General features: G+C 38.2%; 1 protein-coding gene across 5 annotated transcripts in view; it reads left to right on the forward strand.

Annotated features, from left to right (window-relative positions):
• Positions 1-410: 410 nt before the first annotated feature.
• LACC1 (laccase domain containing 1) overlaps positions 411-24,259 on the forward strand; it is a 49,533-nt gene continuing 25,684 nt past the window's right edge. For 2 of the 5 annotated variants that reach the window (XR_002827459.1, XR_002827460.1), the window contains exons 1-7: positions 411-649; positions 945-1,562; positions 2,197-2,375; positions 3,163-3,328; positions 8,107-8,332; positions 9,333-9,493; positions 11,234-11,355. Coding sequence is in view for 2 of the 5 variants with exons in the window: in XM_006083515.3 (XP_006083577.1) it covers positions 1,004-1,562; positions 2,197-2,375; positions 3,163-3,328; positions 8,107-8,332; positions 9,333-9,492 (1,290 nt within the window). In the remaining 3 variants the exon portion in view is untranslated. Of the gene's footprint in view, positions 650-944; positions 1,563-2,196; positions 2,376-3,162; positions 3,329-8,106; positions 8,333-9,332; positions 9,494-11,233; positions 12,118-19,774; positions 19,917-24,259 lie in introns of those variants that run through there. The other 3 variants (XR_001346257.2, XM_006083515.3, XM_023748344.1) reach the window with 3 other exon arrangements.

Consider the following 24,259-nt stretch of genomic DNA (forward strand, 5'->3'; position numbering starts at 1 on the left):
AAAAAAAAATAACTTTGCTTTCTAGCCTGCCCTCGCCTGCTTGAATAATGGGGACGATAACCTTAGCGTCTGACCTTGTGGGTCGGAGACCAGATAGCCCATCCTCTCCCTGCCATGCCGGTGCATTTTTTAATCGGATAGAACTGTGTAGTTTCTGCCCACTGAGCACGCATAGGGCTGGCTCCTTCATACCAAGGGAAGCTCTGCTTGTCGCTCTGCTTAGCATGTGAATTCATGTTCTCTAAGCCCCGCAGAGGAGAAAGCTGACTGCGAACTCTCTGAGCGCTGCTGGACTTACCCCGGTTCCCTGTGAGGGCGGAGCGGGTCCAGACCCGGGCGGGAGGACGGGAGGTGAGGAGGAGGCGGAGGGAGCGGGCAGCAGGGTCTCTCGCACAATCCCAGCGGCTCTGTGGCAATGGCCGTGCCTGGGGACTGTGTCAACCCTGGCGAGAAATGCATAGTCACTTCGGCTTTTATCTCTTAAAAACGCGATTTTTAAAGTGCGGCTCCGTTTAACCTGCTGAATGCAAGGCCCCCGTATTTCTCATGAAGGGATGTGACCGACCCTGGCAGTCATGTCAGGATTGATGATATATCACATACATTGATGCCATGTCGTTAAAAAACAGGACTTTGTCTAAGTCAACAGGTAAATTCCTATTTAAAATTCCCTGTATGAAAACAAAAACAGAGGAACTGTTCCCTTTCTGGAAAGATGTACACATCCTTTTGGAAGATGAATTAGGAAATAGCTTTGCTTTAATTGTCATGATTCTCTTATGACAATTTTCTGACTTTTCTGGGTGGGGTCTAGCGTTACAATTTTGGTCACATTTTTAGATCAATGCGATTCTTTTTTTCCCCTCCCCCAGCCATATATTTCTGTTGTAACTATAGGATTGATCTAATTTTGCATTCTTATTTATGCTAATATTTTGTTTCAGGTGATTTGGGGGGGGGGCACAAAAGTCTTCTTTGAAGAGCTTTGTACAGTTACTGCAGGATGGCAGAAGCAGTGTTGATTGATCTATTTGGTTTGACATTGAACTCTCAGAAAAACTATCCGACATTACTGAAGACATTGGATGCTGTTAGATCCCACCATGCTGCCAAGGCCAAGCTCCTTTGCATAATGTGTTGCAGTAACATCAGCTGTGAAAGCAACGGTGACCTGGATACTTATGAATTAGAAACAACCAATGGATTGTCAGCTCTCTTGAGAGAATTCGAGATTGTTAGCAATCCCAGTATGGCTGCCTCTTTGTATACCATTAAACAGAAAATTGATGAAAAAAACCTGAGCAGCATTAAGGTAATGGTACCCATGCACCGGAAGACATTAATGAAGGCTTTTATTGATCAACTCTTCACTGATGTTTACAATTTTGAGTTTGAAGATTTACAGGTAACGTTGAAGGGAGGTCTTTTGAAACAGTCCACTGAGATAAGCATGATCACAACTCAAGAACTAGAAGCTATACAGAATGAAATAGAAACATATTTGAGAAGTCTGCCGGCACTGAAAGGAGAATTAACCATTCTCACAACTCCTTTGATCTCAGGTATATTACACACTATCTGTTGTTTTCACCAGGCATGTGAAAAACCGGTCATTCTTTAGAAGTTGTTCACTTCTTTTTTTCCTTCTTTCTTTTGTAGACTGTCTGGGCTTATGTGCTCATTACCATCAGTTGAAACATGGGAATGTCATGGGTGGTCTGGTAGTGTTAGGGATATTAAGGGATAGTCCCTTAAAAGCCCTCTACATAAGTACATTTGCTTTATGCAAATTAGCTTTAAGACAAACCCCCAGGCTTCCTTTAAATGATATTTCCTGTTTAGCAATTCTGAAATCTTAACTCATTGTCATCATTACAGAATAGTGAAATTTAAAACAGTCAATCTTCTTGGTTAAATGATATTTATTATGAGCTATAGACTATTGGGAATAACAAAGACAAATGGGACAGATGATACCCTTTGAAGAGCAATAAACCCATAGGAAAGTTAAAACAAACACAAAGCAGTGTATAATAAGAACATCCGGACGTACAAAGTGCTATAAAAATTAGGTGCCAGATAAACAAAAGCAGGCTGAAATGATCAGGGAAAGTCTTTCCAAGAGATAGCGTCTTTAATGCTTTTTATAGTCTTTTGTATAACATACTTATAATCTTCATTGCTTATCTTCAACAGACATTTTCATACATGGATTTACTACAAGAACAGGTGGGATATCTTACATACCAACTCTCAGCTCATTCAATCTCTTCAGTAGCTCCAAACGAAGAGATCCCCGGGTAGTTGTTCAAGAAAATCTGCGTAGGTTGGGGAGTGCTGCAGGATTTAATGTGAAGAAATTTTACAGAATAAAGGTAAAATTGTTTCATATTTTGGAAGATCTGAAGTATATTACTAACTCTGCTAATGATTAATGGACCTTAATCAAGCTATTTAATTTTTGCATCTGGTGTTTTATGTAAAACGTTAGGATAATTCTTCGAGTAGATGTTTTTTGATTCGTATACCATAGCCTAAAAATATGTGTGTGTGTGTGTGTGTGTGTGTACACACACATATATATGACAATTCTATGGGAATATATATGTATATATTCACCTGGAGCTCCTCACATGTAAGAGTACAGTTAACTCTCAGAGAATATAGTACGACTGCCCTTTTTGATTTAGAAGAAAGGTTCCTGAACTGTGGAAGAGAAAGGCCATTCTTTTCTAAGTTAACACCAGGGTACAATTGATGAGACAGTGCTTTGTTTGTTACAGAATCCTAGTTTTAATTGAATCTAGGAAAAGTAAAAGTATCATTGACTTGGTAATTAATTTCTTTCAATGAATTAGTTCACTGTGGAAAGTACTACATGTAGAGACCCAACTCTAGTAGGAGGTATTCATGAAGGACAGTATTGAATTTTAACATGTTAAAGTCTGCTTTCCTTTGAATAAAATATACAGAAATTATAATAACAAAAGTTAAATGATAATAAATTGGTATTTTTACCATATATAGAAGGGATATATTTAATAAATGCTAGTAATCTTAAACTGGTTATATAATTTTGTACAAAATGAATACTTTCAGAAAAGCTTATGGTATGATAAATCCTACTTTCAAAACATTTTTATTGCACATCTTTGGTATTAGACAGATCATGCCAATGACGTCTGGGTTATGGGAAGGAAGGAGCCGGAATCTTATGATGGAATCACCACAAATCAGAGAGGAGTCACCATAGCAGCTCTTGGTGCTGACTGTATACCGATAATTTTTGCAGATCCTGTCAAAAAAGCATGTGGGGTTGCTCACTCTGGTAAGAATATTTAAGCATTTAGGATTTTACCATTTTTGTAGCACAGGACAAATTGTAAATTTTTTCTGGTAGGCATAACAGACACATAAACAGTTAATTATTTTACATGGTGATAGGTATAAAGATGGGGTAGGTTCAGCATACTCCTATTATAGAAGCAGATAAAAGCAGTAACTAAGTCAATTTATATGAATCAGAATAGAATTCCCCCCAAAAATGGTACCTCTGCTGATTCCTGAGGAATTTGTAGAGTTTGGCTAGGTGCCATTGTTTCTCAGGAGGGGTGCTGGGAGCATTTTGGGCAAGATAATCTTACATTGCAGACAGTTTGCTTGGCTTTCGAAATTTCCAGTTGTATTTTTTTAAAAAAAAAAAAAAGCCTTCATGCTTTTCAAACACTCCCCAGGGTGTGACACTACCACTGAGAAGCCTTGAAGTCTAGACAATGAGGAATAGGAAGGTGAGGCATGTTGCAGAGAGGTGTTCATAAAGATGCAGCAGCATGTGTAAAGATATGGAGGTTAAAAAAAAAGTGAGAAATATTTGGCAAATTGCATTTAGCTTAATATGCTAAGAAAAAATAAGGTTTTTTAGATTATGTGCTAAGGTTATGGAATTTTATTTTCTGGAGGTGTTTTAAAATACTGTTTTAGGTTATCCAGTGGTTGTATATCTATGTGAAGTGAGGGATGACCTTTTGGATTTCCTTCTATTTGTAAATCTATGACCACTTTGCTTTTTAGGCCATAGATAAATAAGAAAGTGGCTAAAGTAAAAGAATTAGACCACTAGACATTGCTAAAGTTATTTAAAATTTGAATCTTATTTCCTGAATATAAAAAGGGAATATTATTTGTTACTTTTTAGGTTTAAAACATTTTTAAAATATCAAAGATAAAGCTGATAAAATGAAACTATTGAAGAAAAACAAAGTTAGAGGTCTCATACTTCCTGATTTCAAAACTTATTACAAGGCTATAGTAATCAAAGCAGAATGGCATAAAGACAGATATATGCATCAATAGAATAGAATAGAGAATCCAGAAATAGACCATTTCATATATGGTCAGTTGATTTTTAACCAGGTACGTAAACTATACAATGGGGAAAGGACAATCTCTTTAACAAATGATGCTGGGAAAACTGGATATTCACATGGAAAAAATGGATGGTAATATCTTACAACATATAAAAATTAACTTAAAAATGGATCAAAGAAGTAAATGTAGAGCTAAAGCTATAATACTCGAAGAAGAAAACAAGTGTAAATTCTTTTTTTAAAAATATATTTTATTGATTTTTTACAGAGAGGAAGGGAGAGGGATAGAGAGTTAGAAGCATCCATGGGAGAGAAACATCAATCAGCTGCCTCCTGCACACCTCCTATTGGGGATGTGCCCTCAATCAAGGTACATGCCCTTGACCGAAATAGAACCTGAGACCTTCCAGTCTGCAGGCCGACGCTCTACCCATTGAGCCAAACCCATTAAGGCAGTATAAATTCTTATGATCTTGGATTAGGCAATGGTTTTTTAGATATGACAATAAAAGCACAAGCAACAAAATTAAAAATAAATGGGATTTCATAAAAATTAAAATTTATCTGCATCAAAGGACACATTCAACAAAGTGAAAAGATAGCTCACGGACTGGGAGAAAATATTTGCAATTCACATATCTGACAAGTGATTAATATACAGAATATATAAAGAACTCCTACAACTCCACAACAATAGTGCCGGAAACCAGTTCCAGCATGTACAGCAGGTCTGCATCTGGGAATGGCTAAAGGCATTTCCCCAAACCTGAATAGGATACATTAAGTTGATTGTGGCTGCCAGACAGTTAAAGGGCATCTTAATCTACATGTTATTGCCTCCTACTGGCCAAACACCTGAACAGCCGTAGGCTAATCCCCCCATCCTGACAATGGACTCTGTACAAATCCCTGACCCTTTGCAGTGTGTATCTCTGCTTCGCCTCAGGACAAATTGTGTTAATAAAGAGCTTAGGGTCCTGGGGACAACGAGAGAACCTAAGACCTTAGATCTTAGCTCCTTTAGCTAAGCTCCTCTGACCCCCAAATGCCTTTCAAAATTATATCTTGTCTCTGGACTCTTTATTAGTCCCTGGATTCTTATTTAACATCTACACACAGCCTTCTCCAGATTCCTGAACCCTTCTTGATGCTGGGATAAGAACCCCAGCACAACAGAAAACAAATAATCTATTTAAAATATAGGCAAAGTATTTGGATATACATTTCTCCAAAGACAATATACAAATTACTAACAGCATGTGAAAAGATGCTCAGCATCATGAATAATTAGGAAAATACAAATCAGAACCATAATAAGATATCACCTCATACCTATTGGGGTGGCTAATATTTTTTAAAAGGAAAATAACTAGTGTTGATGAGGATGTGGATAAATTTGAACCCTAATGCAATACTGGTGAGAATGCAAAATGGTGCAGATGCTATGGAAAATAGTATGGTGTTTCTTCAAAATTTTAAAATAGAATTACCCTATTATTCAGCAATTCTACTTATGAGTATGTATCCAAAGTAATTGAAAACAGGTTCTCAATAAGATCTTTGCACTCCCTTAGTAATAGTAGCATTATTCACAATAGCTAAGATGTTGAAGCAACTCAGGTGTCCATTGATGGATTAATAGATAAGCAATGTGTGCTATATACATAAAATGGAATATTATTCAGCCTTAAAAAAGAAGGAAATCCAGCTCGGCTGGTGTGCTCAGTGGTTGAGCATCGACTCATGAACCAGGAGTTCAAATTCGATCTCCCCCCCTGCCCCCGTCAGGGCACATGCCCAGGTTGCTGGCTCAATCCCCAGTAGGGGGTGTGCAGGAGGCAGCTGATCAATGCCTCTCTCTCATCATTGATGTTTCTATCCCTCTCTCCCTCTTCCTTCCTCTCTCTGAAATTAATAATGACATATTAAAAAAAAGAAGGAAATTCTGATGCATGCTACAACATGAATGAACCTTGAGGACATTATGCTAAGTGAAATAAGCCAGTTACAAAAAGAAAAATATTGTATGATTCCACTTACATGAGGTACCTGGAGTAGTCAAATTCACAGAAACAGAAAGTAGAATGGTGGTTTCCAGGGACCAGGGAAGGTGGGAAGGGAGATTTATTGTTTAAAACTTGTATATTGTATAGAGTTTCGATTTTGAAGATGAAGAAGTTGTAGAGAGTTGTTGCACAACAATGTAAATATGCTTAACACTACTAAGTATCTTTTTTAAAAATTATTGCTTAAAATATTACAAAGAGTAGTACATTTGTCTCCTTTTTTCCCCCTTGACCTTCCCCCAGCCTCCCCTACCCCCCAGTGTCTTGTGTCCATTGGTTATGCTTATATGCATGCATACAAGTCCTTTGGTTGATCTCTTACCGCCCCCCCCGAACCCTCCCCAACCTTCCTACTATAGTTTGACAGTCTGTTTAATGCTGCTCTGCCTCTGTATCTATTTTTGTTCATCAGTTTATAATGCTCTATATTATCCATAAATGAGTGAGATCATGAGGTATTTTTCTTTCATTGACTGGCTTATTTCACTTAGCATAATGCTCTCCAGTTCCATCCATGCTGTTGCAAATGGTAAGAGTTCCTTCTTTTTTACAAAAGCATAGTATTCCATTGTGTAGATGTACCACAGTTTTCTAATCCATTCATCCGTTGATGGGAACTTAGGCTGTTTCCAAATCTTAGCTATGGTAAATTGTGCTGCTATGAACATAGGGATGCATATATCCTTTCTGATTGGTGTTTCTGGTTTCTTGGGATATATTCCTAGCAGTGGGATCAATGGGTCAAATGGGAGTCCATTTTTAACTTATTGAGGAAACTCCATACTGTCTTCCATAGTGGCTGCACCAGTCTGCATTCCCACCAGCAGTGCACGAGTGTTCCTTTTTCTCCACATCCTCTCCAGCACTTGTCATTTGTTGATTTGTTGATGATAGCCATTCTGACAGGTGTGAGATGGTACCTCATTGTTGTTTTGATTTGCATCTCTCAGATGATTAGTGACTTTGAGCATGTTTTCATATGTCTCTTGGCTTTCTAAGTGTCTTTTTAAATTGGTTAAAATTGTAAATTTTTTTTATTTTTTATTCATTTTTTAAAAATGAGGGAATTATTACAAAGGGTATTACATATGTCTCCTTTTTTTTCCCCCGCCCTTGACAATCCCCTGGCTGTTTTATTTTTTACATTTTTTAAAAATGAGGGGGGGGGAGTAAGGGAGGGAGAGAAAGAGAGAAGAATAAGAAGGCATAATGCCAGTGGAAACTAAAAGTACAGAACATTTTTAAAAGGAAGTGGAAGGGACACCTCTCCCCCATTAAATATCTCTTCTGTATCAGGGGCTATGTATAGTATACCTCATTTAAAATCCAGTATTTTAGTTAATTAAGTGATTAGTTAGCTCAATTTTGTGATTCATTTACTATTTCTGGATTTGGAAAAAAACACAAACTGATTGTGCTTATTTTTAACTTAGATAAAAATTAAGGTAAAATTGCTCTGCCTGGTGTGGCTCAGTTGATTGGAGTGTTGTCCCTTATCAAAAGGTCTAGGGTTTGATTCCCAGTCAGGCCAATTGATGTTTCTCTCTCTCCCTCTCCCTTCCTCTCTCTCAAATAAATAAATAACATATCCTCAGATGAGGATTAAAAAAAAATTAAGGTGAAATTTTGTTATGTTTTAACTGTCCTTATCTCTTTTTCTTTCTGTTTACCAGGTTGGAAAGGTACTTTGCTAGGTGTTGCTATGGCTACCGTGAATGCTATGATAGCAGAATACGGTTGCAGTTTGGAAGATATTATTGTCATACTGGGACCTTCAGTAGGACCTTGCTGTTTTACTCTTCCAAGGGAATCTGCAAATGCATTTCATAATATTGATCCTGAATGTGTGCGGCTATTTGACTCACCAAATCCCTATATTGACATTCGTAAAGCCACCAGGTATGTTTGATTTCATTCTAGAACTGCAAGTTTTTAATGAAAATTAATTTAGAAATCAATTAGTAACTCCAAGAAAAATTCATTTGGCAAATATTGAAATAGCTGTCAAATACGTGTACACAAAAAAACTAATTTAAATATGAAATCTCTTCTCATCTAAGTTTTAATAACAGACATTTTTCTGGCTGGTATCTCTTTGATTTAAAGGGGAGGTTAAACTTCATAGAGAAAAGTTGGAATGTGTTTTACTTCATAGTTATTCCTCAGCTAAATTCTCCTAAATATAATAAACTATTAGGAAACCGATATTTTAAAAGTTCTTTGTATTCTCTAACTAGAGAAATATACCTCTCAGCAAAAATATGGATTTGTGAAGTTTTGCTATTAATAGCTGTTAAAATTATGTGTCTTTTCTACAAAGGAAAATTGATGTCTGATTTGAATCATGTTTCTATTCTACTCAGCTAAACCTTGCCTAGGTTCTGTCTCATTTAGCACATTAGCAGAAAGGATTGAAATATGTTAAGTGTTACTTGAAGAATAAGTATCACTAATTGATAGTCATATTTCATATCATCAAGTTTTATGGAGAAGCAAATTTTCTGTGAAAAAATTGGTAATAGGAGAAAGAAGATAGGAGGGTCAAATGACTAAAAAGCATGCTCTGTCTGAATTAAAGGAATCTTGTCTACAAATAGCCTGGTAACTTTAAAGTTCCTTCTAAAATAAGATCTTGATTTTTATTACAAAATCCTGTACTCAGATTATATCTGCAGTACAGTATGAAAGGTTGTATAGTTCATATATGAATGTAGGTGACAAATGGTGATAAAATCTACCATTTCCTGACTAGTCCATGTTCTATAACTGAATAACAGTTTGCATTGTTCCAAGCATATCTTTCCCAGAATTCTTTTACACCAATATCCATACTTATTTCATATTGCTTTGGCTTTTGGTAAAATAAACTTGCTATCTTTTGAAAAATCTTTATCCTAAGGATTCTTCTAGAACAAGGAGGAATTCTACCACAGAATATCCAGGACCAGATACAAGATCTCAACCTCTGTACATCCTGCCATCCTGAGAAGTTCTTCTCCCATGTCCGCGATGGCCTTAATTTTGGTACACAGATTGGCTTCATATCAATTAGAGAATGAGGTACAGTACCTTCTTTTTCCCCTCTCCCCACTTCTCCCCTTCGTCCTTCCTCTTTACTCCTTTTCCTCCCCTCATTTAAAAAAATAATTATATTTAACTTTAAGCCTTTATTTCTATAGGAAGAATTAAGTTTCTGCTTGTTAGTAAAACAGCAGTGGTAGAAAAGATACTTTTCAGTGGTATACTTCAATATAAAGAGCAGCCACTGCTTTTCCTAGTTAATGAAAAATAATCAGGTAGGCATATGTTAAAGGTATTGAAATAAAATAATTTATTCTTTAAAAAATATCTGTACATTTCTAATCATAACATCCCTTTTTAAAAAAAATAAATTTGTTGGGGGCAATATTGATTAATAACATTATATGTTCAGATATACACATTTATAATACATGGAATGTATATTCCATTGTGTGCTCACCACCCAAAGTCTGGTCTCCTGTCACCATGTATTTGACACCCTTTACCCTCTTCATCCTCCTCTCTCTCCCCTTCCCCTTTGATAACCACCATACTGTTGGATGTGTCCATGAGTTCATCTGTTTGCTTGTTACTTTTTAAAAAAATATATTTTTTATTGATTTCAGAGAGGAAGAGAGAGAAACATCATATAGAAACATCACAGAAACATCAATGATGACAGGGAATCATTGATTGGCTGCCTCCTGCATGCCCCCTACTGGGGAGCGAGCCCGCAACCCAGGCATGTGCCCCCGACCTAGAATCGAACCAGGAACCCTTCAGTCTGCAGTCCAACACTCCATCCACTGAGTCAAATCGGCCAGGGCTGCTTGTTACTTTTTATTCTATATTTCACATATCACTGAAATCATATGGTTCTTACCTTTTTCCATCTCACTTATTTCACTTAGCATGATACTCTGGAGATTCTTCTATATTGTCGCAAATGGCAGTATTTCATATTTTTTATGGCTGTGTATATTTATCTTATCTTCTTTATCTAATCATTGGTTGAAGGACACTTAGGGTATTTCCATGTCTTGGCTATTGAAAATAGTGCTGCAGTGAACACAGGGGTACATATATCTTTACATATAAGTATTTTCAAGTTTTTCAGGTAATACCCAAACGAGGGCTTGCTGGGTCATAACATCCTTTATACCTTCTTAAAAACATTTTTTTTTTTTTTTGGTTTTGAGAAGGAAACTTTGCAGAAATATTCTAAAGTCTAGAATAACAAGAAATTCTCACATATACAAACTAGCTTGGTTTTCAACTAGATTTTTTCTAACTGATTATCTACAGCAGGAGTTGGCCAATTATTTCTAAAAGGCCAGAAAGAAATATTTTATGTCTGAACTACTCAACTTTGCAGAATAAAAGCAGACAGGAACAATACAGAAACAAATGAGTATGGCTGTGTTTTAATAAAACTTTATTTACAAAAAAAAAATAGGAGCAAGGTTTGGCCCACAGACTATAGTTTGCTGACACCTGATTGATAGTCATAGAGCAATATTGAATGCAATTTCAACATATTACCAATTATTAGATTTTTTAAAGAGTTATAAAAAAATATTTCATGACCATGATTTAGCACTGACCCTTTAGCATAAATCTAATCTTTCTTAGTTACTTTTAATTGAATTAATCTTTTTAGTCTTCAAAATGTCTTTCACCCTTTAACATACAAGAGTTTAACAAACTAAATGATTCTTACTTTGATATTCTAGTAGTATTAGTAAGGATCTCATATTTGATTTCTATTTATTTTTACAGATACTTGACTGGATTTTTAGATAACTATTTCCTGCCTCCTTCCAAACCGACTGCAAGAGAGAAATTTAGTTGTTTGATTTACTTAACACCAAAAGGATTACAATGGAAAACTCATGTTTAGGGTAAATGTTCACTATTATCCAAAATCCAATGATTTTCATTAGATTCTAACAATAACTGACAAAATAATCAGTGGGATGTGGTTTATACATTTTATATAGGTAAGGATTATTCTTAAAGTTTATTTCTCTGTTACATAAATCAAGACTAGGTCTGTTCAGTTCAGGATTTATTGGGTACCCTCTATCAGTCATTGTGTGAAGCTTGGGTGAAATCAAAATAAGTAAGACTTTTTCCTTTTGAGTGTAATGCTGTGGAGGAGATAAAAAACTTCTAACACTTTGATTTTAATAGCAGTAAGAAAAGTACAGAAGAAGGAAGGATTAATACTACCTTGAAGGCAGGATAGAGAAGATATTACAGAAAAAATGGATGACATGGGCCTGAAAAATGTACAGACTTTTGACAAATGAAAACAACCATAACAGATTAAGGGAACACCATGAACTAGGACATGAAACTGAAAGGTAACATGTTCTAGAAAGAGAAGGGTGTGGAGAGAAATTACTGGCAAAACAGGTTAGAAAGATTATTTGGGATCTCAAATGCCATGTCAAAGAGTTTAGAGTTTATTTCCAGGCAAGGAATAGGCATAAAATGTAAGGGAGTGTTTTAAGGTCCTTAGCATTACATTGAGAAAGGTTGATAACTTTCTAATTTTTCACTGGGCATTATTTTGTTTGAAGTTTACAAATTTACAGAATATTTTACTTTATGTATGAAAATATTCAAAATCCAAATAAAAATTGTTTGATTATCTATGATTTTGGATTATCTGTACCAAAGTATATAGTGAAAAGTTGTCTTCTTCGGTTTTATTCAGTGAAAAGTATGGATTCAGTAACTCAGAAGCAAAATGACTAGGTTCTAAGTAATCATATCATATTGCCTCTATAGGATCTCTATCACTCTTAAGCATTTGTATATAGGTTTCTGGGACGTTTAGTGTGCAACCACAATGATAATTTTTCTTTAATTATTTTATTTTTTTTAAATCCTCACCCAAGGATGTTTTTTATTGATTTTTAGAGAGAAAGCAAGGGCGAGGGAGAGAGCACCATCAATGTGAGAGAGAAACTCGATCTGTTGCACCCCAACCGGGAATGGAATCTGAAACCTGGGTATGTGCCTTGATCAGGAATTGACCCAATGACCTTTCAGTATACAGGATGATACTCTGACCAATTGAGCCTCAGGGGCCAGGGCCACAGTGATATTTTTTTAAAAGTCTTATTTTGTTTTCAATCTAAGCACTTAACTTTGCATAGGAAATATCAGTTGTAGTTTTATTAAGAAGAGAAATTAGCCCTAACCGGTTTGGCTCAGTGGATAGAGCGTCGGCCTGCGGACTGAAGGGTCCCAGGTTCGATTCTGGTCAAGGGCATGTACCTTGGTTGCGGGCACATCCCCAGTAGGGGGCGTGCTGGAGGCAGCTGATCGATATTTCTCTCTCATTGATGTTTCTAACTCTCTATCCCTCTCCCTTCCTCTCTGTAAAAAATCAATAAAATATATTTTTTTAAAAAAGAAGAGAAATTAATTTTAGAAATCAAACAGGAGTTCATGATATGATTTTTGGAGGTACTAATTACCAAACTAAAAGTTACTTAATTGTACTTTTAAATTATGGGTAGTATAGTGACTAAATATGCTATACTCCATTGCTTTGTAAAACATGAAAAAAAAATCTTTCCACTAGAAGTAGTATTTCTATAAGTAGCTATGCTCTTTTTTTATATATAAAGTTAAATTACTAGTACAGGAAAAAAGGAGGGCATTTAATGTTAATTAATGTTTTGCTCTTAATTTTGAAATATATTATAGTTCAAGTAGATAAAAGCATTTAGGAACCCTAACCCCCCTGGATTTCACTTCTTATAGAATCTCCAATAACTGCTTTTCTGTAAGTAGACTTTTTTTGGGGGGGGGGGGGGGGGGGCTCAAAAGAAACTTACTCTGTATTACATGACAACAACATAAATAATATCCATGGATTCAGAAGCTGGAAGATTAGATGACAGTGGCATCTGAATTACATCATTTTATATCTCAAAGTGGGAATTGGTATTTGTTTTCACTAGATTGTCCATTGTACTTTCACTAGTATATCCATTTTACTTTTTATGTGAACTTTGAGAATGCCACCAACCTATGGAAATCCACCACTTTAAAGAAAACACTGCTCAGTTCTGTGTGTTTGTATGTGTGTATATGGATCTCTGTGTGTGTGCTAAGTGGTAAACAAGAAACATGTATCTGCTATGTATGATTATATATATATATATATATATATATATATATATATATAGTCTCTTGCTCTAGCTAATATAAATTCACACAAACATTAGATGCAATAGGAATATAGATTTTTCTCTACTGTACAGTAAAAATGGGAAATGTGGTCCATATGCCTACTGTATATATTTATAACTCTGGCCTAGAGCATGTATTTCCACTGTAGGTCGTGTTTCTAAACTTGTAGTTTCAAAGACGGTAAAACTGTTGTAAGCAATGCCATTGTTCTGTGCTAAGTCATTGCTTAACGAAGAGAAAGGAAGTCTGCCAGTACTTTTTTCCTAATACATTTAGTCTGGACTCACGATGATCACATGTCAATTGTGTGGAGACGAACTCTTTACACTCTCCTTCAATGTATTTTCTTTGTAGAGAAAGAAAACACACATTCCCTGTGTGTTTGTGCCAAATGCCTGAGGTAAACTATGTTCTCTCTGTATCTGGTAAAGGCTTTTTTAAAAAATATATATTTTATTGATTTTTTACAGAGAGGAAGGGAGAGGGATAGAGAGTTAGAAACATCAATGAGAGAGAAACATCGATCAGCCGCCTCCTGCACACCCCCTCCTGGGGATGTGCCCACAACCAAGGTACATGCCCTTGACCAGAATCGAACCTGGGACCTTTCAGTCTGCAGGCCGACGCTCTATCCACTGAGCCAAACTGGCTAGGGCAGTGATGGCGAACCTTTTGAGCTCAGCGTGTCAGCATTTTGAAAAACCCTGACTTAACTCTGGTCACGTGTCACATATAGAAATTTTTTGATATTTGCAACCATAGTAAAACAAAGACTTAAATTTTTGATATTTATTTTATATATTTAAATGCCATTTAACAAAGAAAAATCAACCAAAAAAATGAGTTAACGTGTCACCTCTGTCGCCATCACTGGGCTAGGGTGAGGCTTTTTTGTTTTATTTAATTCTCAGGCTGGGGTGTCCAGTTACTGTATTTTATTAAACAATTACAATTTCCAGCAAATTGTCTAGTTCAAAATACCACATTGCTTTCTAACAACAGCAAAAGAAGAATACTCTCATTTCATGGGAAGCATTTGTAGAAAATAAATTCATTCCTGGTGACAATTGGGTTTTGAGTTTTTAATATCCTCATTTTCTTTTTTTTTTAAATAAATCTTTATTGTTCAGATTATTACAGTTGTTCCTCTTTTTTCCCCCCCATAGTTCCCCTCCACCCGCTTCCCACCCCACCCCATGCCCTTACCACCCCGCCCCCCCCCGTCCTCGTCCATAAGTGTACGATTTTTGACCAGTCTCTTCCTGCACCCCCATACCCTCTTCCCTTCGAGAATTGTCAGTCCACTCCCTTTCTATGCCCCTGATTCTATTATATTTGCCAATTTATTCAGTTCATCAGATTTTTTATTCACTTGATTTTTAGATTCACTTATTGATAGATATGTATTTGTTGTCACTTTGTTGTTCATAATTTTTATCTTTACCTTTTTCTTCTTCTTCCTCTTCTTGAAGAATACCCTTCAGCATTTCATATAATACTGGCTTGGCGGTTATAAACTCCTTTAGCTTTTTCTTATCTGTGAAGCTCTTTATTTGATCTTCAATTCTAAATGATAGCTTTGCTGGGTAGAGTAATCTTGGTTGTAGGTTCTTGCTATTCATCACTTTGATTATTTCTTGCCACTCCCTTCTGGCCTGCATAGTTTCTATTGAGAAATCAGCTGATAGTTGTATGGGTACTCCCTTATAGGTAACTGTTTTTCTCTTGCTGCTTTTAAGATTCTCTCTTTGTCTTTTGCCCTTGGCATTTTAATTATGATGTGTCTTGTTGTGGTCCTCTTTAGATTCCTTTTGTTTGGGGTTCTATGCGCTTCCTGGACTTGGAAGTCTATTTCTTTCACCAGGTAGGGGAAGTTTTCTGTCATTATTTCTTCAAATAGGTTTTCAATATCTTGCTCTCTCTCTTCTTCTGGCACCCCCATAATTTGGATGTTGATACGCTTGAAGTTGTCCCAGAGGCTCCTTACACTATCTTCATAATTTTTTATTCTTTTTTCATTTTGCTTTTCCGGTTGGGTGTTTTTTGCTTCTTTGTATTTCAAATCTTTGACTTGATTCTTGTGATCCTCTAGTCTGCTGTTGAATCTCTGTATATTATTCTTTATTTCAGTCAGTGTATGCTTACTTTCTAATTGGTTCTTTTCATATCCTTGAGGGTCTCACTAAATTTCTTGGAGTTTTCTAGAAGATTCTTGAGTAACCTTATAACCGTGGTTTTGAACTCTATATCCAGTAGTTTGCTTTCCTTCATTTCTTTCATTTGTGACATGTTTCTTTGTCTCCGCATTTTGGCTGCTTCCTGTGTTGATAGAGTGGCTTTGTGTGCTAGGTGTCCTATAGGACCCAGTGGCTCAGCCTCCCTAATTACCTGAGGTGGACACTCTTGGTGCACCCCTTTGTGGGCTTTGTGCACAGTCCTGTTGTAGTTAAGCCTTGATTGCTGTTAGTATCACTGGGAGGAATTGACCTCCAGGCCAATTGGCTGTGAGGACAAGTTGTGTCTACAATGGCAGAACTGCTGTGCTGAAGACACCCTTATGGGGTAGGACTTGCTTCAGTGGGGCTTTGGTGCTCACTGAGTCTGCCCCCTGAGTGTGTCTTTTATGGATCTGAAGAGTTGTAATCTGGTATGGTCTCACTCTGACCACTGGGTACACTGGCTAGATCTCCAAGGGGTGCAAAGTCAGCCATTGCCTTAGGCCACCCAGCAGGAGCTACAGAGAGATCTGCAGATTCCTCCTCTTTGTTTGGGGTTTGGAGGTGCCCAGATGAGGCACAGCTGTGAAGCAATGCAGGCTGCTGTCGAGCCTTGGGCCTTCTTTTGGAAGCTCTGGGGCTCTCTGACCCATCTGCAGTTTGTTAGGTTTTAGATTGCAAAAGGCTAGGCCAGTGGTCAGCAAACAGTGGCTCACGAGCCACATGCAGCTCTTTGGCCCCTTGAGTGTGGCTCTTCCACAAAATACCGACTTCTGCACATGGGCCACGAAATTTCAATCGCACTATATGTGCACACCCCCACGTGGTATTTTGTGGAAGAGCCACACTCAAGGGCCAAAGAGCCGCATGTGATTCGCGAGCCGCGGTTTGCCGACCGCGGGGCCAGGCCATTCACATGCAAAAGCCTCTGCACACAGCTTGGGTGGGGTTGTAAATTGGGTGGGGCGGGGACTCAGGGAATCACCGGGCCGGAACAAACAGCAATGGCTGCCAGTCAGCCCTGCCCTGAAGAGGTCCCTGGGTCTATGTGTCTCTCTGCCCCATGCAGGAACAATGATTGCTGTGAGCACCTCTGAGAGAAAACTGCCCTCGTGTTCTGGCCAGATGCCAGACAGTCCAGTTTCTCCCCGTATGAGTCTGGGTCCCCAGAGTCTCACCCGGAACTGGAGTTCAGAGCAGTCGGGAGCTTGTATCTCCCTCCAGATTGAAAAGGACAACAGCGTACCCAGTTGCCAGCCTGTTTCGCACGCCTCCGTACCTCCACACTCCTGCACCTCTGTACCTCCTCCCAGTCTCAATGTGCTTTTCTCTTTCCTTCTAGTTGTTGAACTTCCACTCAACCAGCCTTCCCATGGTTCTGGATGATAACCGTTTTGTCTTTTAGTTGTAGTTTTGATGTGGTTGTGCAAGGCAGCAAGTTCAGGTGTTTACCTATGCCGCCATCTTGGTTCCTCTTTTCCTCATTTTCTTAATTTTTAGTTTTGCATCACACGTTGCTTTAGTTTACATCTTACCAGTACTTCCATTCTTTTAATTTCCTTAAGCACATATTTAGAGTTATTTTCTTATCCACCTCCCCATCATCCTTGTTTTCATAATTGATACTTCATATTCACAAGTTAACTTAATTCTTTTGAGTTTTCTACTTTTAAATATGTATTCAGACTTGGTTATAGAATTGCTTGTTAGACATGTCCTATGAGCCTCTCAAATACAACATCCTCCAAAACTCAACTCATCATTTCTCTCCAAAACCTGTTCTCCTCTGGTGTACTAGCTCAGAGAATGAAATTATTCATGCAGTGGCCCCTCCAGAAACCCTAGAGTGTTTTTGAATGCCTCCCTTTTCTCTCTTCCCTTCCCTCACTACTATCTGTCCCTGTGTCTCTATCTCAACTTCCACAGACATTCAGATCATCACCTCTCACCTCCTCACTGGAGCAGCCTTCTGATAGTCCTTCCTCATTGAATCCAAAATACAAATCTGGTCATATTACATACCTAAAAATTATTTTATGGCTTTTTAACTTTCCTAGATAAAGACCTCACTAAAGTTTATAACTGCTGTCATCACCCTGCTTACCTCTTCAAGTTCCACCACTCCTCACAGAATACCATATATTCCAGCCATTCTGTACGTTTTTTCATTTCCTAGAATATGCCATTAAGCTAGGTCAGATCACAGAAGTGGGTGTACATTCAAAGACTGATTAGAACTCAAATTGGATTCAAGGCTACTTTCCCTTAGGCTTTCTACTAAATTAGCAAATAACCAGTATCAAGGACATATAAAATATATACATCTGGGTGAATGAATATAGCACTAGTGTCTCTTAAGCTCATGGAGATATAACCAAAGTTACATTGTAAATGTAGTATATGCACGGTGAGTAGTATGCCAGGCCATATAAGGAAGCTCAGTAGCTTTTCCATTAGTCAGGGTGAGGGGCCATGTTAATGCAAAGGTCTACATTCTACCACATAAGTTAAGTTTTGCTATATCTAAAAACATGAACAAATATTTTTTCTGTGTCATTGGGTCCATAGCAGGTCTTGTCATGATCTTCCACAACCATGTTTACTCTTGCCTCTGTGGCAAGAGTAAACCTAATGCTGGTTCTGGATGCACAACAAATCTCAACCCCACTTCTCTTGAATAACTACAACCATCCTTTAAGGCTTGTATCAGGGGTCACCTCTTCAGAACAACCCCTTGGTGGTTTGTCTCGCTAGCATCCTGTGCACTATTTTTTATATATTTGTTTTAAATATATAAAACAAATATATGTGCACTGAGTTTTAAATATTTGTTTGTTTACTACCTACTACTAAATATGAGCTCAGTCAGAGGAGGGATCGTGTCTTCCTTCATATTTTTAGTCTCTAGCAAGGTTATTAATACAATGTAGTAATCTAATATCTATAGAAGGAAAAAGAAAGGGAGGAAGGGAAAGAAATAATCTAATACAAAGTCTGGAAAATAAAGATGATAAACCATTTTTGGGTGTTGTGTGTGTGTGTGTGTGTGTGTGTGTGTGTGGTCAATTTTTACCAGGTATTTTTATAGCTTCAATATTTAGATAAATGTATGTAAATAATAATGATACATTAAAGTAATTCTAAGGAAAGAACATTTGTAATGGAGATATGTTTTAAGGTGCTTGGCCATGTTACTTTACCCATTATTAGATTTTCTGGTTTCTACCTTGTGACACATTTTAGAATGTTAACAAGTTCCATCTGATCTAAATTTAAAGTGCCTCCTCTCCCTAGCTTAGACCAGACAGGTATTGAGGAATAAGGCTTGATATGTTCTCTATTTCCCCTATCTTGCTCAGCTTCTTCACCTGCTACTGCCAGAGTTTTGATAAAGAGGCTAAGAGATGAGTTAGGTTAGTGGGAGACTTCTTCAGGTTACCCCCTCCACATATACACATGCAGACAAAATGCTCTCCAGTTGAGGGGTCAGCTCCTGCTTTGATGGTGCATTCTATACAGCCACTCTCTGTTCCCCTGGACAAAGGTTTTTAAAGAGTACTAGTCTAGCTATGGTGCATTAGCCTACAGGAAATTTGGCTGTTTTGCCCCTTCAAATTCTAGATATCCAGAAGAGCCCTCTTTCTCTGTTATTCCAATCAGCTCCAACCACTAGCCAGCATCCTTTCTTTAAATGGTAGAGTTAGGCACAGATTCCAGTGCATGCAACCCCTGAACTTGGGAACCACAGGTCAAGTTTAGTAAGACTTCTTAAATTATCTGCTTTAGATTGGTTGAAAAATGATTACTATTTTAATGCTTCATGAAGCAGACAGTCCTCATTTAGAGAACTACAAAATGGGGCAAATTCTGCTTTCTGTGCTTGGTTCTCTAGAATATGGAGCCACTGTTTTCAACTTAAGCTATTCAACAAAGACTTCACAATAGGTAAAAAATCTAATGTTCTAAGTTTATGGGAAATTACATCTCAAATTTTCCAACCTACACTAGAAGAAATAAAAGAAACATATGTAGAAGGAATCTGTATCTGCTTTATCATTTCTTTGCCTGTTTTTATTCATATCATTTACTTATGTAGTTTTTAATTTATAACCCTCCAAAGATCTCATCCTATACTAATAAAAGACAAACATGCAAATTGACCATACTTTCGCTATGCCTTAAGCCATGCCCACCAGCCAATCAGAGCGACTATATGCAAATTAACCCAACCAAGATGGCGGCCAGCAGCCACGGAGCTGGAGCAAGCAGGAGGTTTGCTTGCTCCAGTGATGGAGGAAGCCAAGGTTCCCTGCCTGCTGCAGCCTGGCTCTGAGCTCCGCTGAAAGCAACAAAGTTTCAATTATAGAAGGTAAATAAACCCCAGATACCTGCTTTCAGCCAGCCATGGCCACGGAGCTGGAGCGAGCAGGAGCCGGCTCTGAGCTCCACTGAAAGCAACAAAGTTTCAATTATAGAAGGTAAACAAACCCCAGATACCTGCTTTCAGCCAGCCGTGGCCACAAAGCTGGAGCGAGCAGGAGTGGGTTGCCCCTGGCGATGGAGGAAGCCAAGCTTTCCGCAGGCCTCCGCTAAAAGCAATGAAGTTTCAATTATAGAAGGTAAATAAATCCCAGAATAAAAAAAAGAAAAAGAAAAAAAGGAGAGGCTGTGAGCTTACATCGCCAGGGTACTTGGCCAGCCTGAAAACGGCCCTCAGCCCCTCACCCAGACTGGCCAGGCACCCCTGTGGGGGCCCCCCACCCTAAAGGGGGTGTGGCCAGCCTGAAAACAGCCATCAGCCCCTCACCCGGCTGGCCAAACCTCCATGGGGTGAGGGTCCCCACTGGGGTGGACATCCTCCAAGGGGTCTCACACTGCAAGAGGGCATAGGCTGGGCTGAGGGACCCCCCCGAGTGCACAAATTTTTGTGCACCGGCCCTCTAGTCTATTTATAAAGTACATGATGAGATTAGATTCCACATATGAGTGAGATCATGTGATACTTGTCTCTCTGACTGGCTTATTTCACTTAGCATAATACTCAAAATAAACTGATGAACAAAATAGATCCAGAGACATCAAAGCATGGAACAGACTATCTCAGAGGGAAGGTGAGTGGATGAGAAGAGATTAACCAAGGAACTTGTATGCATATGTACATAACGCATGGACACAGACAATAGTGTGGTGAAGGCCTGGAGCAGGGGCAGACTAGAAGGGGTCAATGGGGGAATAAAGGAGGACATATGTAATGCTTTCAACAATAAAGATTTTTAAAAAATAAAGTACATGATGAAAATCTGGCTTTGATAATAATACTCAGTGATTAATTGCAGATCTTACTATTTGAGAATCACAGTATGAATCTCTTTCACCATGACTCTACATTTTCCTTACAAAAGCTGTGGGCTTGGTTGGAGATATAGTTGTAGTAGTATATGCCCCAGATTTCATTTGCTAAAATTCTTATTCTATACTTTTCATATTGAAAGTTTTGAGCTTCTCAGGCCTGCTTTTCTCGGTGCTAACGGGATTCCTATGCTTGGCCTGAAATTGTAGGCTATTCAAAGTGCTGGTGAAGGAAAGGAAATAAATCACATGAGGGGAAAAGTTTCTTCTTCTCTAGTTGCAAAACAACAAAACAAAACTATGTTTGTAAAAGTTATTTCTAACAACCCTCATACAGGCACTCAGAGTTCAGAACTTGTTAGAATGCTCCCTGACAATAACCTTTAATCTCTTTTTAAAATATCTGCAACTCTGATTGTCTTACTGAATAATTTGTTGGGAAATATTGTAGATTTGTGATCATGTAGCAGTTTTGAATAATCACTTTAAATCTCTTACTGAAAACCAAACAGAACAACAAGATAGAAAAACAAACAAAAAGCTTGATAGCATCTTTAACAAAAGTTGGTGACATGAAATCCCTCAAAATCCAAGAATAAAGGTGCAAGTGGCCAAATCACCAACAGGAGCATGACCTAAGCAAGATGAAAAACTATGCTTAAAGAGTTGCTAAAAGTAAAAGGGGTTACAAAACCAAACCAGAATGTCTAGAAAATAACAATAAAAATTAAAATCCATGGGATACAACTGAAATGTTACAGAGAACATTTATTGCTTATTAACATTACATGACCTTTACTATTATTTATATTTTCTATTAAAAGTATTAAATACCTTTACCAATAAAAATTAAAAAATGAATTAAATTTACAACCCAATGGAACACACACATACACACACAGTAAAGTTAACTAAAAGTAAACAGTAGGAATTGATAAAAATAAAGGCAGATATTCATGAGCTACAAAAGAGAAAAAAAAAAACATTCAAAAAATGAGCTGGTTAAAGAGATTAACAAAAATAAGCAAGCTATTAGTTAACCAAATTAAAGAAAGTACAAGTTTACAAAATATAAAATGATAGGAAAAATAATCTTTGAAACAAAAAAAAATGAGAGCAAGAGAGACTACTTTGTATAATTCTATGCAACTATACTTAAAAACCCTGAAAAGTTGTCAAATCTTCTCTTGGCTACTCCTCTACCTCAATAATTCCTTCAAGCTTGATTGATTTCACCAAGGAATTCTACCAAACTTTTCAAGCTCTGACATACCCTATGCTACTAAATTTGTTCCAGTGTATAGAAAAACAAAACTTCCAAATTATTTTTACAAAACAATCATCTATACTAATAAAAACCTAGATCAGTGGTCAGCAAACTGCGGCTTGGCAAACTTCAGCTTGTGAGCCACATGCGGCTCTTTGGCCCCTTGAGTATGGCTCTTCCACAAAATACCGACTTCTGCGCATGGGCCACGAAGTTTCAATCACACTGTACGTGCGCACCTGCACGTGATATTTTGTGGAAGAGCCACACTGAAGGGGCCAAAGAGCTGCATGTGGCTCGCGAGCCGCAGTTTGCCAACCATGGGCCTAGATGGTCCTTGCGTCCTCGGGGGACATCCTCACGTCATCACAAGATGACTGCCCTCATGTTGTCACAAGATGGCTGCCACAAGATGGCCAGCAGGGGAGGACAGTTTGGGGTGACCAGGCCATCAGAGGAGGGCAGTTGGGGGCCATCAGGCCGGCATGGGAGGGCAGTTGGGGGCCATCAGGCCGGCAGGGGAGGGCAGTTGGGGGTGATCAGGCCGGCAGGGGAGCAGTTAGGCATCAATCAGGCCGGCATGAGAGCGGTTAGGTGGCAATCAGGTTGGCAGGCAGAAGCAGTTAGGGGCAATCAGGCAGGCAGGCAGGTGAGCAGTTAGGAACCAGCAGTCCCGGATTGTGAGAGGGATGTCTGACTGCGGGATCGGGCCTAAACCCACAGTCAGACATCCCCTGAGGGGTCCCAGATTGGAGAGGGTGCAGGCAGGGCTGAGGGACACCACCCCCTCCCCGTGCACGAATTTTGTGCACCAGGCCTCTAGTCTATATATATAAAAGCCTAAGCAACTGTTCAACCATTCAACCGGTAGCTATGACGTGCACTGACCACCAGGGGGCAGAGGTTCTGATCAGTAGGTTAGCTTGCTGCTGGGGTCCAGCCCATCAGGACTGGGCGAGACAGGCCAGACACTGGAGTCATCCCACGGTCCCTTCCCAGCCGCCATGGATCCCGATCAGAACTGGGTGAGATGGGCCAGACATGCCCTGGACAAATCCATGCACCAGGCCAATTTCAACCCAATCTCCACAGGCCAGGGACCCCATCGGTGCATGAGTCTGTGCACCGGCCCTCTAGTATTAATACTAAAACCTAATAAAGATTATTTAAGAAAGAAAATTACAGGTCAATCTCACTTATGAATATCAATGCAAAAAATATATGATTTCACTTATATGTGGAATCCAATGAACAAAGTTAACAAACAACGTAGAAACAGACTTATAGATACAGAGAACAGACTGACAGCTGTCATAGGGGAGGAGGTTTGGGGGCTGGGTGAAAAAGTTGAAGAGATTAAGCAAAAAAAAAAAAACAAACAAAAAAAACCCCACCCAAAATAAAAAAACTCAAAGACACAGACTGTTGTATGGTGATTACCAGAGGGAAGGGGGGTGGGGGAAGTAGAAGAGGATAAAGGGCGGATAAATGGTGATTAAAGGAGACTTGACTTGGTGTGGTGAACACACAATACAATATACCTATGGTGTATTATAGAATTGTACACCTGAAACCTACATAATTTTATTAACCAATGACATCCCAATAAGTTCAATAAAAAACAAAAGTAAAATAAAATAAATATTAAGTTGAATAAAAAACATTTAAGAAATACAATATAAGCTAGTGGGATTCATTTTGGGAATTTCAGAATTAGTTCAATATTAGAAAATCCACTTATATAATTTATAAATTCATCAT

Source organism: Myotis lucifugus, unplaced genomic scaffold (genome assembly GCF_000147115.1).
Source record: "Myotis lucifugus unplaced genomic scaffold, Myoluc2.0 scaffold_7, whole genome shotgun sequence".
In the NCBI taxonomy this organism is placed as follows: Eukaryota; Metazoa; Chordata; class Mammalia; order Chiroptera; family Vespertilionidae; genus Myotis; species Myotis lucifugus.